Source organism: Perca flavescens, chromosome 17, assembly GCF_004354835.1.
Source record: "Perca flavescens isolate YP-PL-M2 chromosome 17, PFLA_1.0, whole genome shotgun sequence".
Classification (NCBI taxonomy): domain Eukaryota; kingdom Metazoa; phylum Chordata; class Actinopteri; order Perciformes; family Percidae; genus Perca; species Perca flavescens.
This window is the reverse complement of record NC_041347.1, coordinates 9,781,510-9,799,300: the sequence shown is the minus strand read 5'-3', so window position 1 is coordinate 9,799,300 and position 17,791 is coordinate 9,781,510. Positions and strand designations below refer to the sequence as shown.

The 17,791-nt window shown below is 41.5% G+C and overlaps 2 protein-coding genes across 3 annotated transcripts; one reads left to right on the top strand and one right to left on the bottom strand.

Moving 5' to 3' along the window:
- Positions 1–6,405: 6,405 nt before the first annotated feature.
- Positions 6,406–10,469, bottom strand: fignl1 (fidgetin-like 1). 2 transcript variants are annotated; one of them, XM_028603334.1, is made up of 2 exons: positions 10,170–10,469; positions 6,406–9,258 (listed from the first exon to the last, which is right to left on the bottom strand). In XM_028603334.1, exon 2 carries the CDS (start codon positions 9,239–9,241, stop codon positions 7,346–7,348), a length of 1,896 nt encoding a protein of 631 aa, XP_028459135.1. In that variant the 5' UTR covers positions 9,242–9,258; positions 10,170–10,469; the 3' UTR covers positions 6,406–7,345. The 2 variants fall into 2 exon arrangements, with proteins under 2 accessions (XP_028459135.1, XP_028459134.1); XM_028603333.1 differs by having other exon boundaries at positions 10,068–10,467.
- Positions 10,470–11,045: 576 nt separating this feature from the next.
- ttl (tubulin tyrosine ligase) lies at positions 11,046–17,341 on the top strand. Its single transcript, XM_028604189.1, has 7 exons — positions 11,046–11,837; positions 12,075–12,153; positions 12,288–12,520; positions 12,792–12,927; positions 13,020–13,289; positions 14,551–14,694; positions 16,672–17,341. The coding sequence occupies exons 1-7, from the start codon at positions 11,669–11,671 to the stop codon at positions 16,868–16,870; spliced, it is 1,230 nt and encodes a 409-aa protein (XP_028459990.1). The 5' UTR covers positions 11,046–11,668; the 3' UTR covers positions 16,871–17,341.
- The last annotated feature ends 450 nt before the right edge of the window (positions 17,342–17,791 follow it).

Below are 17,791 nucleotides of genomic sequence, written 5' to 3'. Positions count from 1 at the left end.
CTGCATTACTGCATTATTTCAAATACTAAGTTACTCCTCTAGTAAACTAGTATTCACATTAAATAAAACAATAAAACATTGAGATCATTCAGCAAAGCACTCTGGGTAACATTCAACACACAAACAGGTTTCTATGGACTCGTCACTAGGCTTCCTCTACTTTGCCGTTTTAACAAAGTGGAATAAACGTATACAATTCCAAATCTACACAAAACCCGCAATCTATTAGTACGCTGACATCAAATGTGGCATTTAGGAAACCGTAATTGTAGCCTTGACACGGTAAGATGTCCAGACTAGCAACATATATTTTCGTTTTTTACGTCCTGCTCTACGCATCGTCAGCCAGGAATTTTTTTTTTCTAAAACAGTATATGAAATCATATGTATTACCTACCACCTTTATTTGTTTTGTGGTATTTAAAATATATTTAAAATATCTGGTAATGCCAGGCGTAATTATTCCACTCATTTTTTAAACTGCAATTATCCGTTTCAGCCAGAGTTTGCTGGGGGTTTGCTTTCCCCCCAGCAAACTCATGGGTCAGACCCATCTGGTAGCGGGGGCCGAGACTGAGAGCTAAATGGATAAATATGCACCAAACAAGCCACTTTGAAATTTTGCTGTTTCTATGAATACAAAAGTTGGGTAACCCCCCTCCCCCTCTGGACAAAAAAATGTTGGATGACCCTCCCCTCAACAAAGAATAAAAAGACATGACCCTCCCCTATTTTCCTCCGGTGGTCCATTCCATAAATACCGAACGGTCCCTAAGTGCATAGAAATACAACATGTAAATTACACTGTTGATGTCTGAAAGTTTTCTTTTTATACAAAGTGTGCATGTTTGTTGAAAACAGATACATCTACAACTATACAAAAAATTAACTTTTTTTTTTCAAATACCATGCTCAAAAGGAAGAGTAGTAAGAAACAAATGTATGTATTATAATAATATTCCATGTAGACAACACAGGGGAGCTACTGTGCCACATCCAACAAAGGTTTTTGAACAAATATTTTTTTGGGCTTTTATTTGTATAGGACAGTTTAGACTTGAAAGGGGAGAGAGAGAAGGGGGAAGACATGCAGCAGAGGGCTGCTGGTTGGAGTCGAACCCTCGGCCACTATGTTGAGGAGTGAACCTCTATATATATATGGGTGTCTGCTCTACCAGTTGAGCCAACCAGGTGTCCTCTTGCCAAGGTTTTTAAATTATGTATTTACAGTCTCCACGTGTATAAAATGTATAAATGTGTCTTTTCTTTTTTTCTAGATTTAAAATAGAAAAGATTTCCAACCAATACATTACTTACTGAAATGTTCTGCAGCTGTTTTCAGTGCAGGAAAACTCATTTTAAAATCTGTATTAAATGCAATCAGTAAAAACAATCAATGTAGATAACCCCACATTTCCTTCTAATGTTTCAACCAGTTCTTGTATTTGTAACAACCTACTATTATTTATATCACAGTTACATGCCTGTCTGTTTTTGTATTTATTACAGTGATCGATGTTTGTCTGTAGAGTAGTTAATAAAAGCTGCATCTCTTTCTGTCCAACTGTACTAAATGTGTTGGAGGTGAAAACATGACCGCTGCTGGAATTTATTTTTAATTTTATCCGAAGAAAATGTTATCCGGCCTTACCTGATGGCTAAGAATTGTATCACTCACAAAATGAAGAGGAGCCATTTGAGGTTTGAATGAGCTTTATGCTTGCAAAATATCAATAAAGGATATTTTATATATGCACAAAGAGTGGGGAAATGTTTTGTTTTTCAGTGAATGAGTGCAGTAATAAGGAGAATTTAAACTTGAGGAAGTTGTTTAATGACTAGACTGCTAACAGACCTGTAGCTACTTGGGATGATTTTTATATATTTATATAGATGTTTTTAATAAGATAGTTTTCTTAACTGGACTGTATTAACCACCTGTCAAAGAATATGGAAATGTCCACATTAAAGTGAAAATGATTCCTGGACTTAATGCAAGGTTTCTCTGAGTTTTTACCTTCCAAGGAAATATGGAGATTTCATTTCACACTTTCGAACCTTCTGAAATAATTAAGTTTAGATGCCATTCAAGATGCTGCTCACTTCTACCTGTCAAGGAAGAGCCAAGAAAGAGTGAATGACTGGCACTGAAGGGTGAATAAATAAACACCTCTCCACATACAATTAGCAATGTGTGGTAAAAAAGTACAGTCTAGATTTAGCGAAAAAGCTAATTTCCATGAATTATTGATCTTACCCTTCAGTGTTTTTGTAGTTAAAACCCATACTTTGAATAATTTCCAACTAAAATTATTTTTCATATTATCTTGTAATTTACAAAGGATGCCAGACAGACAGAGAATGCAAGGCTGAAACATCACAGTGGCATTTGTCTGCACAGAGACCCTCGTGTTAAAATTGTGACATCAAGGGAATAGTGGTAGCATAAGCAGCATGTGAGCGTGGGGACCCTCCATATATATATATACACACACACACACACACACAGCATGTGGACATGTGCCGTGTCCAGGACCTGAAGAGTGTGTGGCGCTCTGAGGTGCTGGGACAGAGAGCATCAGGCACTGGAGCAGAAGGCAGGGGCCGGGGCTCCGAGGGCCAGGCCTGTCTGTGTCTGCAGAGGCTCGGCGGAGGCCGGCGAAGAGGAGCTCGGCGGCGTTGGGCGGCGACAGCCTCGTCCAGATGGCTGCTGTGTGATTTAGCAGAAACGGGAAGCAGCTGTGGCCAGCGCTGAGCCCCCTACGCTTGACTGGGACCCAACAGGGGAGGGAGGGCATTTGCATGAGAGGGATAATCTGGCCAACCAACTCTGGCCCTGCCAGAATCCCAAATCTCACTTCCCCTTTCAGCCAGCTGACTGAAATACTCCTTTAAGAATCAGTCTCAACCAATTCCAACTGTGCTGTTAACAGGATCCAACACGATGTTAGTGCTCAAGGTTTACACTTCACAGGACTGTGTCCCAGTAATGGATGGCCATAATAAAACATTCAATGTTGGTCACTGTTTCAACTATTGTTTCTCAAAATGTGGGGCCCAATTTGTGCATCATGTATAGGGTGAAGTGCCCAGTGGGGGAACGTAACTAAATACACTCAGTCAGTGGCTGTACCTAAGTACAATTTTGAGGTACCTGTACTTTACTGGAGTATTTCTATTGTATGCTCTAAAATTCTCCACTACATTTTAGATAGAAATATTGTACATTTTACTCCATTTAACAGCTATAGTTACTTGTTACTTTTTGAATAAAGATTTTACATTAAATACACTGGATTAAAGATGAAACCAGTGGTTTCCAACCTGTCTTGTGACATCTTACAAAAAAGCATTATCTACTTGGGGCCTCTTTTACTTCTCACATGTCTATGAGTTGTTAGTAGTTCCACCAAAGACACATTTCCCCTCTAAACTTCTCACTTTGTTTCATTTGAACTGTTTGAGGCCCAAAGAGGTAAAAGTATCCAATATTTAACAAAACATTATATATAAATTTGTTTAGGAGAACATTTTTCTTCTTTGATACTATAAAGTATCTCTAACCTCTCTTATCTTGTGACCCACCTGGAACCACTGGACTAAACTACCTAATGGTATATTAAGTGGTTTAACCCTTGTGTTGTCTTCGGGTCAAATTTGACCCATTTTTCAAAATGTCTCTATCAGAAATATGGGTTTACTTTTATTAACCACCTCATTTTAATTACTCAAAAATAACATGGATGATTCCACACATCGCGCTTCGCAAGTACCATAAAAGATAGGATCTCTACTTTCATTGACTTTAGAGTGTTTTATAAAAGAAATTGCATTTGAAAAAATAAAGTTTCAAAACCAGACTGACCGTTGACATATACCCTTCTGTAATTATACTTCCTTTAATATGAGTCTAAATAATTCATAATTTCTGCTTTTTTAACTCAAGAATTAGGTATAATTTCCTATAAATGAGGTTTATTGACCATGAATTCAAAAAATATAGTAGGCCTAAATGTAAAACTGGTAATAAGTTAGTGTTAGTGGTGTTATTACTGTACATGGTAGTGAAAAGAAGCATTAAACATAAAAAAGAGCCAAAAACATTGAAAAAAAAGACAAAAGTAGTGATAAAAGAGACAAAAACGTCAGAAAAAGTGTTGATTTTCAGTACAAGTACATGGTCGAATGGAAGACAACACAAGGGTTAAACCATGCAGCTATAACAGTAGAATGCTACGAATGCACTGATGCATCAGCATTACCAGCCTATAAAAGTACAACACACACATTGTCAGCAAAAGGAGGATGTTTACTTTTGATACTTTAAAATTGTAATCCTTAAGATTTCAGTCATGATTGGTTTTGTTGACACAAGTGGTCACTGGAGAAAACAGCATCTGCGGTTTAGAACTACTGTTTACAGTGCAGTCAAACAAATTAATGTTGTTTTGATAATAATTGTGTCAAAAATAACTTCAAATGCAATCTGATTTCATACTGGACACCACTCGAGTAGTTTTCCGAAATAAAATATACAGGCAACACTGCATTAAATGCTGCATTGTTTCCTTTGAATCCCTAGTGTGCGTGAAGGCAATTTAAATCCAGTGTGGAAATGGCGGACCCCCACCACCAACAATGAAAACTACTATGTAGATAAGTGATTACAGCATGTAGATGCATTCAATGGCTGTTGCTGGAAAATACATAAATAATATAAAAAGCTGAGTTTGATTTAATGAAAAACTTGAAAATCTTAAGGATTTTAACTATAGGTACATTTTGCTATAAAATACTTCAATGCTTTTACTCAGGTAACATTTTGAAAAAAGGACTATTTACCCAATCCTAGACCTATTTATATAGTTTTTTTTTACATTGTTCTAGATACTTTTACTTAAAGGGATAGGGCTTATCACGGTCTCCCCTAGCTGTAGATAGGAGGGCCAACGCATTTTTTGTGCATGCTTTGTTTTAGTCCGGTGCAACGCCGGCAGCGCCGCCACTAGTTAGCTTAGCTTAGTGAATGGGATCCTATGTTGCCGGTTAGCATGTTGTGAGTAACAGTGAGCCAACAAAAGACAAAAAAAAACAACCTAATTTCTTGCACTGAGACAACAAATGCATTGGCCCACCTATCTCCAGCCAGGGTAGACCGTGATAAGCCCTATTTCAACGAACGGTGGCGTATTCCTTTAAGTAAAGTTGTGAATGCTTCTTCCATCAACATCTATACCTGATCTCTGAACATACAATATCCCAAACAGGCAACATAAAGCCGTTACAATAAAATCACGACTATGTTCAGGTTACTTAAATACTCAGCTGATACATTTCTACCTCGATTTCAAAAGCCAGTATCTAAAATTTGAATAACAAGCTATAGGCTGTAAAATTACATACATTTTTTTTTTCAATGAACATAGTGTGTAATATGTTTTGTTTGTGACCACACAACCCCAGATGTGACCACTGCTGCACAGCCACAGTCAAATTGAGCTACAAGCTTACACCATATGTCACCGTTTTCAGTCCATACTCCATGGATCCCACCAGCACCAGAGGAATTCTGTGCATCTGTCCCAGTCCAGCTGTGAGGAGTCCCCGTGTTCGGAGATGCCCGAGGGGGGGGTTGTGTGACGACTTTCACTGCTGGCTAATTCAACAAAGTTTCAATACAGTGGCCAACCACACACGTCTGAAATATTTATCAGGGACTTGACAAAAAGATGAAAAATAAATGAAAGTCTTTTTTCATGGGCTTCCAGATTTTCAGATTGTTTCATTAAATTTACATGAGAATTTCATTTCATGTGTGCACAATCTATAATGGTCCTGCTCAATAGCAGTGTATTTATGACCAGTGAGGCATTCAACTCAAAAAACATCAACAATGTTAAGAATTTCAGACTGAGCTACCACTTGGCAATGGATTAACCCTCTTATTTATTAATACTGATAGCTGAGAAATTAACTGGACAGTTTGAAATACACACCGTACATCTACTACATCGGCCATGAACCCAGAGAATCAGGATGGGTACTAACATTTTTAATTATGGAGCTCATGTTCATTTTCTAATAAAAAGGATGTATTACAGTAACATATTTTCCTGTTGAGGCCACTGCTGTCTTAATCACTAAAAGGAAGGGAGGAAAAGACGCTTTTCTTGACACCCAGGATACTCTTGCCTAACTTCTGTAGATAAGATTAGCACATCCAGCCTCAGAGACGTAGGACAGGACTAGACTACAGGCAAAATACTATAGAGATGTGCAAATAAAGCTCTTATCAAAGTGATCACACTGCCCTCTGTGGATCAGATGGGAAGGAGGAACAAGTGGGGAAATGCCACACTGGAGACGAACTTACTGGGGATGTGTTTTAATTCTTAGACAAACAAATGAGAGCAACATTTCAATTTATTAGGAAAAAAAAAATACAATTTTGGCAATGCAATTAATTGAAACAAACTAAAGCAACAACAAAAGTGAAGTGTTGACATACAGCATATGAGATAGTTGAGAATATCTTTGGGAATGAATACTATTTACGCTGAATGTTCATCCTCAAAGTGTTACAAAAAAGGATGCTAAGCGCTATAAAAAGCAATTTAAACAGATCATCGCTTTATCTGGAACACAGTTCAAGCACACAACATGGTGCCTAATGCTTAGCCCAAACCACCAAGCAAAAGCAACATAAATATCCAAACAAAACAATCTGGCCATAAAAATAAAAAATACAAAATGCTGAAAACAATGTGAATGCATAATGCAAACAGCTGGGAACAATTTGCAGAGCAGTTTCTCCACACAGAAAAAGTTCTCTCACCATAAAGATTACTGTGAAGAAGTATTTGGCTGCATTTTAAAACTGATACAAAGACAGCGTTCAACTTATTTCAGCTAATATGTTTAGATTTTTGTTCCAAGTGTGGTGACAACCTGTAAGTAAGGACAAATATTAATGGTTGAATAAACATCAGGCTGGTTGTAAAGAGATTAACAAATCAACTAAAAATGAACTGTTTGACACACTGGGGGGTGGAAAAAATAATAGATACACCTGCTCAATATAATGCATCTAACATAAATAGCACCACGTTTGTGAAACTATATTTTTAGGTTTGTTCTGTCAGAGTTGTTGATTTAATCTTCAATTCTTTCTGCAATTATGTAAGGTTCTCCTGCTGTTTTGTCCACCCACTCTATGTGCTTTGCGTGCAACAAAGAAAATATTTACAATCTATAGATTTAGCCAGAGCCAAAATGTATAGCTCAACTCAGTTCAAAATAACATCTATAACTTTAACAGACGTATAATCGGGATGAGGAGTCACGCTTAACGTCCACATCCAAAAGTCTTATTCCAGTCTTCATACAGCTCCAAGTCTTTTGATGAGACACTGGGTCGTACCGTCTTCAGGGCCTCCTGGAAGTCAGTGTAGAGGATTGGTCGCACTTGATCTGCAGTGATAGTGGCAATGTCACTGAGCTGGATGCTGCGGATGGGCCCCAGCGCTGCCTCTCGACACAGCTGAGTCATGTCAGCCCCTGAGAAGCCCTCGGCGGCTGTTACCACGCTCTCCAGCTCCTGCTCTCTCAGCTGGTTCTTCTCTTGAGTCATGAGGTTAGATACTATCTGCCGACGGGCCTTTGCTTCAGGCAGGGGGATGTATAACCTCTTTGCCAGGCGGCGGCGGGCAGCCTCGTCTATCTCTTGAGGCCGGTTGGTGGCGCCCACCACCAGGATGCGGTCCTCGGCTGCCGTGGCCGCCCCATCCAGCTGGACCAAGAACTCCGTCTTTATCCTACGCGATGAGTCGTGCTCGCCGTCTGTCCGCTGGGACAACAGTGAGTCAATTTCATCAATGAAAATGACAGCAGGCTGGTGGCAGCGGGCAATGGCAAAAAGGGCTCGCACCATTTTCTCCCCCTCACCCACCCACTTGGATGTGAGCGATGAAGCACTGATGCTAAAGAAGGTGGCACCTGACTGGCAAGCTATGCATTTTCCTATCAGAGTTTTCCCGGTCCCTGGGGGCCCAAACAACAGGATGCCTTTGGGCGGACCACGGAGGCCAGTAAAGATGTCAGGTCGCAGCATGGGCCAAACCACAATCTCCTTTATGGTGGCCTTGGCAAACTCCAGGCCTGCTATGTCATCCCAGGTGACAGGAGGCCCGTGGTCCATGATCTCACTCATGATCAGCTCGATTATCTTGGGCTCAAGGTTTTTCAGGCGCTCGTCCAGGATCTGAGGTTCCTGATTGGAATTACGGCTAGCTTCTTCTTCCTCCTCCGGTCGTGGAATAGGTGACACAAATTTAGAAGACGCACCTCGAGGCCTATTAGCACCCAGAGATCTCTTCACAGTTGCTGCCATGGTCTGACCTCTCGTAGGCTGATTGGAGTGTCTTTTCTGTTGATCAACAATGAACTGCTCACGAGCCGTTCTAAAGTTGCCTCCAGCTCGCGGGTCAGTACCTGCTTGACCTCCGTGTTGCCCCCTGCCCCCATCCCCTCCATCTGGGTTGTAAAAATTCTTCCGCTTTGAAGAGTTGGAGGTGGGGAAGTAGGAGGACTGATTGTTTTGCGTACCCCATGCAGGGCCAGGGTTTCCCTGTGGATGACCTGAAGAAGAATGACTAAACACAGACTGCGGTCGGGCTGGAGGTCGGGAGAAGGAGTTTGGATTACCTGACATCCCCTCAGAGCCCCTTGGCCTCTCTAAAGCAATATTAGTAGCAGGATTACTGGTAGTATTGTTAACCTCTGTTTTAGGCTGTGGTGGGCCTATAGGTTTGAACAATGCAGCCTCTGACCTGACTCCAACACATATGTTAACATCTCCTGCTGCCACCAGGGAGCCTCCTCCCCCTTTGCCTGCCTGTATCATCCTCTGCACGCAGGGCAGCTCCAGCACACTCTCTGCGGTCAGGGACGACTCCCATTTGTCACTGTAGTTCTTCTGACTGCGGGCCAGATGCAGCGCGCTCTCTGCATAGTTGTTAAGCCCTGTGCGGGGGTCATCCGAGTCCAGCACTGCGGCATAGCGCTCCGAGTAGGTCCTGAGCAGGCTGGCCATGCCGGCCTGAGAGAGCTGGGAGCTTGCCCATGCATACTGAATGGAGAGGATGTGGGCCCGGTAGGCATCGGCCGTCTGTTCAGGTGTACAGTTGCCAGATGAAATGTCAAAGGACCTCCTCTGCCATTCGTCCAGGTGTGCTCCACTCATGCCTGGCCTGCTCCAGTCTGATGAAGGAGAGGGGACAAAGGTAATTAAAAATGCATGACATAAGTAAAAGCCGAGGTCCACATCACCCCTGACCCAAACAAACAAACAAAAAGTTGCATCTCATTACATTACATTCGGTGATATGCATGGGGCATATGATACAGGAGCCTATTGATTTAGTTTTGCACTTCCATTAACCCCGGTGCCTCACAAGAACAGAATAAAAGAGCATGGTTCAAACTGATGAAGCAGCAGAGGCGGAGATATCCTGACTTTAGAAAGCATGGCTCAAGTTCCAAAAACACTTCATCCAACTCAATAGCATCCCAACTCAAAAGCATCTCTGTATTAAGACCCTCCCATGCCCATGTCTTTAACTTGTCTTTAATATTTTTCACAATTCAATGTTTAAAGCATACTTTGTTAGTCGCCATACCCCCATCTGAGATGACTTCTAGACATAAATGGTTGTTTTCTCAGTCTTGACAAAGCTCTTCCAGAGAAAAGAGAGAAAATACAAGTGTTTTCACTTAGTAGCTACTAACACTGAATATTAAGTTTTAATTTGTAAAACGGGTCAAACGCCTCTTTAACGACATGTAGCGGTACTGGAGGCACGTTCACTAACAAAGCTGCTGCAGTGTCATACATTAGGTCATTCATTCAACTGGCAGGGAAACCTAGCATAGTCTCCACGACATGCAGTTATAAACAGTCAACTCGTTCTAATTCACAGACTAACGATACAGGCATTAGCTAAGTGTTCACTGAAAATACACCACAACCACAACAAGCCACAATACTGAGGATGACGGACGACACTTACTATTAGAGATATCTTTTGCTGTTATGACAAAATAAATAGGTGCCACACTGACGTAACATACACAAGTTTTAAAATGTCTCGTAGTTTAGTTGTTCCCGCCACCTGTTTCTTCTTCTTCTTCTTCTTCTTCTTCAGTTGCTTGTTTAACGGCGGATGCGGACTAACTTAGCGCACTACCGCCACCCTCCACCTGTTTCTTCTTCAGCACTAGCTACGACTTACGGCCACGTTCCAATTCGATCCTGAAAAAACATAAATTAGATTTTCAGCATCGGTTTCACCTAATGTAGAAACCCAGCCTAAACTAACCACACGTTAGTCGTTATTCAATTGACAAAACGTCGATTTATGATGAAAATATAAGAATAATAAAGAGCCAAGCTACAGCCATTTACTAATTTGAAAATATCGGAACGGGACCTATAACTTGTCACAACTAGGGAGTGCTCCATTTATCTCCCAGGTTCGCCCAGAGAGTGGTAACGATCTGTTAATGTGTTATTTTGCCGCTATATCAATTCCCACGTAAAGCTTTTTGATTCGTGATAATAAATTATAAACTACTATGCAGTTTTACCTAGAGTGAAAACCTTTGCCTTGAGTTTTAAAACTTATTTTCTCCAGACTGTGGAGTCACCCATATCCACTCTATGGATTTAACACAGGGTCCGTGGTTATATACTGTCTATGGGTCCGACCTGCTAATTTGAGGTCTACATTGCCATCTTGTGGCCACAACATACATAAACACAAATGAAGTTGTCGCTTTATCGTGTTGCATTCTGGGAAACGTAGTACCATCTTTCTTGAAATTTTATTCTGGGAACTCATTTCCGAAATAAATTATTGTTAAAGACAGAATACTTGTACATACATTGCATTCCATGTTGCATTATTTTACTTTTATTAAGTAGAAGAAACAATAAAATATAAAGTACTCTTGACATTAGTGTACGCGTAAACTACACTAACCACAAGCGTGGAGTTTTTTTGTTTATGCTGTCGACACTGGATGACAGCGACTGCTGCTGAGAGCTTCAGATCATACGCCGCCGTGGGAAAATATGCTGCGTTTGTGTAGCTAACTAACGTTAGGTAGTTTGTTCACGTTTCGCACTATTTATTATTAAAGTATTTGTCTTTGAGGAAAGATCACAGGAAAAGTTTCCCGAATAGCTGTTCATAGCGGTAGCAGTCCGTTAGCTAAAGCTAAACCGGAGACGGGATCTTAATTAATCCAGACGGGACCAACCACAGGAGCCGGGTAGCAGCAGTCAGTCACACCCTTGTCTGGGGTTAGTGAAGGAACCCTGTATGCGCAGCAATCTTAAATTTCTACCCGTCACATGTTACGATGTTGTTTTTTTACGAATAAATGTTAGCTTCACACTGAATTTGGAGCTTCGGACCAATATTGTGAGTTAACTGGGAAGTGTGGACTGGATATGACTGACTCATCATCATGGCACGGACAGAAGAGATAACCCTGAACAGTCCGTCTGCTGCAGTGCCAACCAGACAGCCTCGTAACTAGCTAGACAACTAAGTTACACATTTGATCGTTTCTATTATATATTTCACTTCGCGGTGAACGTGGCATTATGAATACCCCGATGTACACGTTTGTTTCCCGTGACGACAACAGCACGGTTTATGCAGAAGTTTCCAAAATCCTCCTCTCAACTGGACAATGGAAGAGGCTGAAAAAAGACAATCCCAGATTCAACTTAATGCTTGGGGAACGGAACAGACTGCCCTTTGGACGTCTGGGTAAATATGTTTTTTTTTTCTTTTTCTAATATGATGTTTTTGATGAAATGTTTTTGTGTGCTATATTTGGTGTACACCCACTCAGGATGAGACAGCTGCTGTGACTGCGCAGAGCTGCTTGCTCCAGCATCCTGTGGAAACACTGTGTCTCTCTCTCATGTAGATTTGCAGTTGAGGCTCTGAGTGTACACGCAGATGTTTAAACGCATTTTAAATGTCCTGACTTGGATTTTACAGGCCACGAACCAGGACTGGTTCAGCTGGTGAATTACTACAGAGGAGCAGACAAGCTCTGCAGGAAGGCATCATTGGTCAAGTATGTATCTGTCTTTTTCAAATGAAAAATCTGCATATTTTGCTGTCCTTTATGTTACTAATGTACTTGAATTATGCAAATGAATTATTCAAAGGCAGTTACATTAGCTGACCACTTCCCTTCTTTACCATTAGGCTAATAAAGACCAGTCCGGAGCTGTCCGACTCCAGTAACTGGTTTCCAGAATCCTACATCATCTATCCTACCAACCTCAACACCCCTGTTGCTCCAGCTACAAATGGCATTAGCCATCTGAAGAACAATCCCAAGACGGATGAGCGAGAAGTTTTCTTGGCCTCCTATCACTCTAAAAAAGAAAGTGGGGAGGGCACAGTGTGGATAGCCAAGTCTTCTGCCGGAGCTAAGGGTAATAACTATTATCCACGTTTAATTGGTTTAAATCCAAGACACAAGTAAGCTTTAGTCAGACCTTTTTTTTCCTTCAGTGTCTTCTTAAATTATATCACCGTGAATCAAATCGATTCCATACCCTTTCTGAGCTCTTTGGAAGAGTTTTGCTCTGCAAGGCAACCGTTTTCCCCTGATAAGTCATCTTTTATGTGACCTACTACTGGCATTGTTTACAGTTTTAAATTGTGGTAAGTGGCAGCTTTACATATTTGTTTTTATTGCAACAGGTGCTGGTATTTTGATATCCCATGATGCTAATCAGCTGCTGGAGTACATTGATAATCAGGGACAGGTTCATGTTATTCAGAAGTACCTGGAGAAACCTCTGCTTCTGGAGCCGGGACATCGGAAGTTTGACATCAGGCAAGTCTTTAATGTTAGACCGACAGAGAATGTGCTAGTGCGTCTGGACTTTGTAACTGAGGCTGATATGAGTTCTGTTATGCCATTTCTAGGAGCTGGGTGCTAGTGGACCATCACTACAACATCTATTTATACCGGGAGGGTGTGCTGCGGACGTCCTCAGAGCCCTACAACAGCTCTGACCTGCAGGACATGACCAGCCACCTGACCAACCACTGCATCCAGAAGGAGCACTCCCAGAACTACGGCCGATACGAGGAGGGGAATGAGATCTTCTTTGATGAGTTCAGGCTGTACCTGCTGAACACTCACAATGTCACCCTGGAGACCAACATATTACCTCAGATCAAGCACATCATAAAGTAGGTCCTTCTTGTTTTTTATTTTTTATTATTGGATCTCATTTACTAGACAGCACAGTTTAGAGCTTCTGCACGCTGGCTGCGTGGCGTGAGCATGTCGGCTGCGTGGCGTGTCCGTTTATATTTCGGCTCCCATGTTAACAGGTTAGAGCTTGCACACTGCCTGCGTGACATGCACGTCTCAGGCGCAGCTGGAGACGCGTGCATGCTAGAAATAGGACCGACGCCTATTTTTCACGCACGCGTGTTGAAAGCATTTTCAGGCAAAATAGAATACGAAAAGATGTTTATATGTCATTCACACAAATCCATTTAATAAATGACATTTTGATGTTTGAAAGTTTCTAGGTTTTGACATAAATGCAGATATTTAAGGAAATCTGTTGAACTCCTTTTTAAATTGTATTTCAATTGGATTCTGATAAAACAATAACATGGACTTTATTATCTCAGGAAAGGGAATTCAAATATGAAAATATATATCGAAATATGTGCAAACAAATGTACAAACACAAAAATATTGACAAAATAAAGTTGAAGAACACGCTATTATTTCATATTATCAACGGGAAACGGCAGCAATAGCAGCAGCAGCGCCACATCAGACACGTTTCTGGTGTGCAAAGACATAGAAAACGCCACGCAACAGAAACGCCACGCTCACGCCACGCAGGCGGTGTGCAGGAGCCCTTAGCTTTCACACATAACATTGAAAACTGAAATCCATAATTTATTTTTTTTGTGTGTGTGTTAACTTTTCCTGCTACAGCTTTCTGACCGCGGTCACAAAGCACAGGGGGAACACCTTGTTTCTCCCACTATGCGTCTAGAGTCTGAACTCGCTCCGAAGCTAATCCCCGTCACCCTCTCACTCGCTCTACCACACACTCCCCAGCATACACGCAATGCTGTTCTGTTAAAGAGATGCCCTAGAACGACACAGACGGCAGCGAACGAGTATAAACTTCAGGCCGCTTACGTAGGCTACGGCGCAAACTCAGCGTAGAGTAGAGCCCCGGCAGAAGCATGAATCCCACTTTAGTGCTGTGGAAAGGTGACTTTGGTATCTATCACATACCAGCTACCATCACTTAGACGAGGCATTTTAATTCTGCATTTCCTTTTCAAAGGTCGGCGATTACTTAATGCCTGAAACGTTCCTAATGAATTGTATCAAGCGTTTGCACACGGCATGAAGTCGTTGAAGGTGTTTGTCAATCAGTCGGATGATTGGAAATGATTTTGCTGTCTGGTTTCACAGGAGCTGTCTGACATGTATCGAGCCGACAATCAGCACCAAGCACCTGTCTTACCAGAGCTTCCAACTATTTGGATTTGATTTCATGGTGGACGAGAGCTTCAAAGTCTGGCTCATTGAGATCAATGGAGCTCCAGCCTGTGCACAGTCAGTAACATTCAGCTGATCGTTTATTTCTGAGCATCCTTTTTGGTTTCACTTGTTTCTTTTCCATCTAGAAATCTTCCATCCTTGGATTCTGTCTCCTGTTCACATCTATTGCTTCAGTCTGCATTTAGACAGAGCTGTTTGGCTTTGGCTTACAATGTGGGGAAAAAAAGCGTCGATCTATTGCTCTAATTATCTAAAAATGTGTTTGGGGAAATGTTTGAATATTTGTTTGTTTATTGTTTTTTGTTCCACGGAGGGTCAGAGTCAAAGATACACGTTAGAATTTTGCTCCTCGTGAATTTTAAGGGGTTAACTAACATATATATATATTTTTATCTAATGTAATCTTGTTAAAGCGGATTCTTATAAATTTGGTACCTTTTTAAAAAAAGTATTGTTCAGGAACCGGTATCGGTCTCGAAATATTTTTAACAATATCCAGCCCTACTTAATGAGTTAAAATAAAGTCTATGGGAAATACTCACAATCCACAGCTAGCTGGGACTGGTTTAATATCTCTCATAGGAAATTAATTCCCATGACACTTAAAGGAACACGCCGACTTATTGGAACACGCTGACTTATTGGGACTTTAGCTTTTTCACCGTATGACCCATAGTTAGACAAGTCCATACATACCCTTCTCATCTCCGTGCGTGATGTAACTCTGTCTGACGCCCCCAGCGCTAGCAGCCTAGCACGAATCCTGGAGGTAACCGGTTCCATCTAGCCTACTGCTCCCAATAAGTGACAAAATAACACCAACATGTTCCTATTTACATGTTGTGATTTGTATAGTCACAGGGTGTACAAATAACAGAGAGCTGGGTGCGTCAGACAGAGTTACAACACGCACGGAGATGAGAAGGGTATGTATGGACTTATCTAACTCTGGGGGTTATGGTGAATAAGCTAAAGTCCCAATAAGTTGGCGTGTTCCTTTAGGTGTCATGGGAATTCATTTCCTATGAGAGATATTAAACCAGTCCCAGCTAGCTGTGGATTGTGAGTTTTTCCCATAGACTTTTATTTGAACTCATTAAGCAGGGCTGGATATTGTTAAAAATCTTTCGACACCGATACCGGAACAATACTTTTTTAAGGTACCAATTTTATAAAAATCCGCATTAACAAGATTACATTACACATTACATAAAAAAGTTAACCCCTTACGTTTTGAAATTTGGTTCCACACGACAAGACATTTTGGTTACGTTCAGACTGCAGGCAAAAGTGGCCCAAATCTGTGTGAACACTCAAATCTTGCCCAGATCTGATTTTTTCAAATCAGATTTAGACCACTTCCATATGTGGTCCTGAATCAGACCCAGGTCTGATTTATTTATTGATTTTTTTCAATGCAGCCGCAGTGTGAACAACCAAGGTGGATTTTATGCAACTTTTACGTCAATCTACATCGACATTTGTCACAATTATGCGCCGGCGGGAGTTAGCCCTAGACACAGACAGTAAAATTAAAAACTTGACTAGGCCTACAAAGTGGAGAACAGTAATGGAGCAAGTCAATGGAGGAAGAGTGAGGTGTTAGACCTAATTAGTGTATGCTCATTAATGTTACGGCTGCCATTACACAAACATTTTGAAATAAAAGCGAAAATGCTTACTTCCTCCATAACCTCCCTAAATTTAGTGCAACAGCGTGCTGCGTCTGATGTCATTGTTATTGTTCTTTTGCGCATGCGGGTCAGTTTGAAACCGCAAACCGTTCACACTGGAATCTGATATAGGCCACATTTGTTTGAACAGCCAAACAAAAAATCGGATCTGAGCAAAAAATCCGAATTATGCATTAAGACTTGCAGTGTGAACGTAGCCTTTTTGATACTCAATGGTTACTGAGGCAATTCAATCGGTGCCTAAAAAAGTATTGAACTCAATAGCCAGCCTTATGATTTAGTCAGAAAGACACCTGTGAGGCCAAGTTGACCCTCCTATTTTCCCTTCCCCCTCCAGGAAACTATATCCAGAGCTGTGTCAAGGTATCGTGGACGTGGCCGTTTCCAGCGTCTTCACCATGAACAGCGGCGGTGACTGCCCATCTGCTTCCTCTTCACCTTATTCGTCCTCACCATCCTCCACGTTCAGCACCAACTCCTGCTCCTCTCCCAAACTGAGAGGGCCTCTTCACGTGGGCCCTTTCACTCGGCTGTAAGCACACGTGAATATTCCCCTCGTCTCCTCCGTACACGCTTCTTTCATGCTCTGTCCTCACTCCTCAACTCTAGCTGAGAAGCAGCACATGGCAGCGAGCCCAGCCTTTAATTGTACCTTGCCTGTCACGCCTGAAGGGAGTCTTTCTTTCTATGGAGATCACGGAGCGGCAGAAATGATCTCTGCTCTCCCGGTTTTGCATATTATAATGAATGTGAGGATGGGGACGAATGGATCAACAAACTTTTCCGGGAGTTTCTGAGTGAGGACAGACGCCCTTCCATCTCAGTCCCACCACCAGTTTCTCCACAAGCAGATTAATGGAGGACTGAAGGATGCAGAGACGCTCAAACTGAGACTGTAGTGCCTTACATTTCCAGCCACGCTCTCTTAAAAAAAGACTGCCAGTTAGCTTGCTCTGTCTCTGTGGCTTGTACTTGTTCTATACACCTTTGCACTGTTGCTCAGTAAAGTCAATGGGGTCATGGTCAGTCGGCAAGAATTAGCTTAAAAACGTATTACTTGACATGTGAGATCTTAGTGAAATTATGTAAATTGGAATGCTGTTTATCTCATCAGACACATTTTTATCTTTTTTTCTTTTAATTGCAGCTTACCTGCAGCTATCTGTGCCCCTTAGTTTAATTTAGGAATGCTAAAAGCGATCAAGAGTTGTATACTAACCCAATGTGTCTTTATGAGCCAGACATTCAAGACGTCAAGGTTTGCCTTGAAAATCAACATTCCTCTAAACTAAGCCGTGTGGACACCACATTTTATTTGTGTTTAGGACAGAAACAAGGAGGCCGTCCTTCATCTGGTAAACCAAGGTTTAAGTCTGTCCTAACAAGTGTCCCTGACCCCTGACCTCTCTACAGCAGAGAGGAAAGACAAGTATTAGTCTGCAGTATTCTGTTCTCAA

Excerpts from the sequence above, each read along its gene's own strand:
- ttl (XM_028604189.1), top strand. The coding sequence starts at position 11,669 with ATGAATACCCCGATGTACACGTTTGTTTCCCGTGACGACAACAGCACG. Across the intron at positions 12,521-12,791 it reads GTCTTCTGCCGGAGCTAAGG|GTGCTGGTATTTTGATATCC; the intron begins GTAATAACTATT and ends TTATTGCAACAG. Across the intron at positions 14,695-16,671 it reads GGAGCTCCAGCCTGTGCACA|GAAACTATATCCAGAGCTGT; the intron begins GTCAGTAACATT and ends TTCCCCCTCCAG.
- fignl1 (XM_028603334.1), bottom strand. The coding sequence starts at position 9,241 with ATGAGTGGAGCACACCTGGACGAATGGCAGAGGAGGTCCTTTGACATT.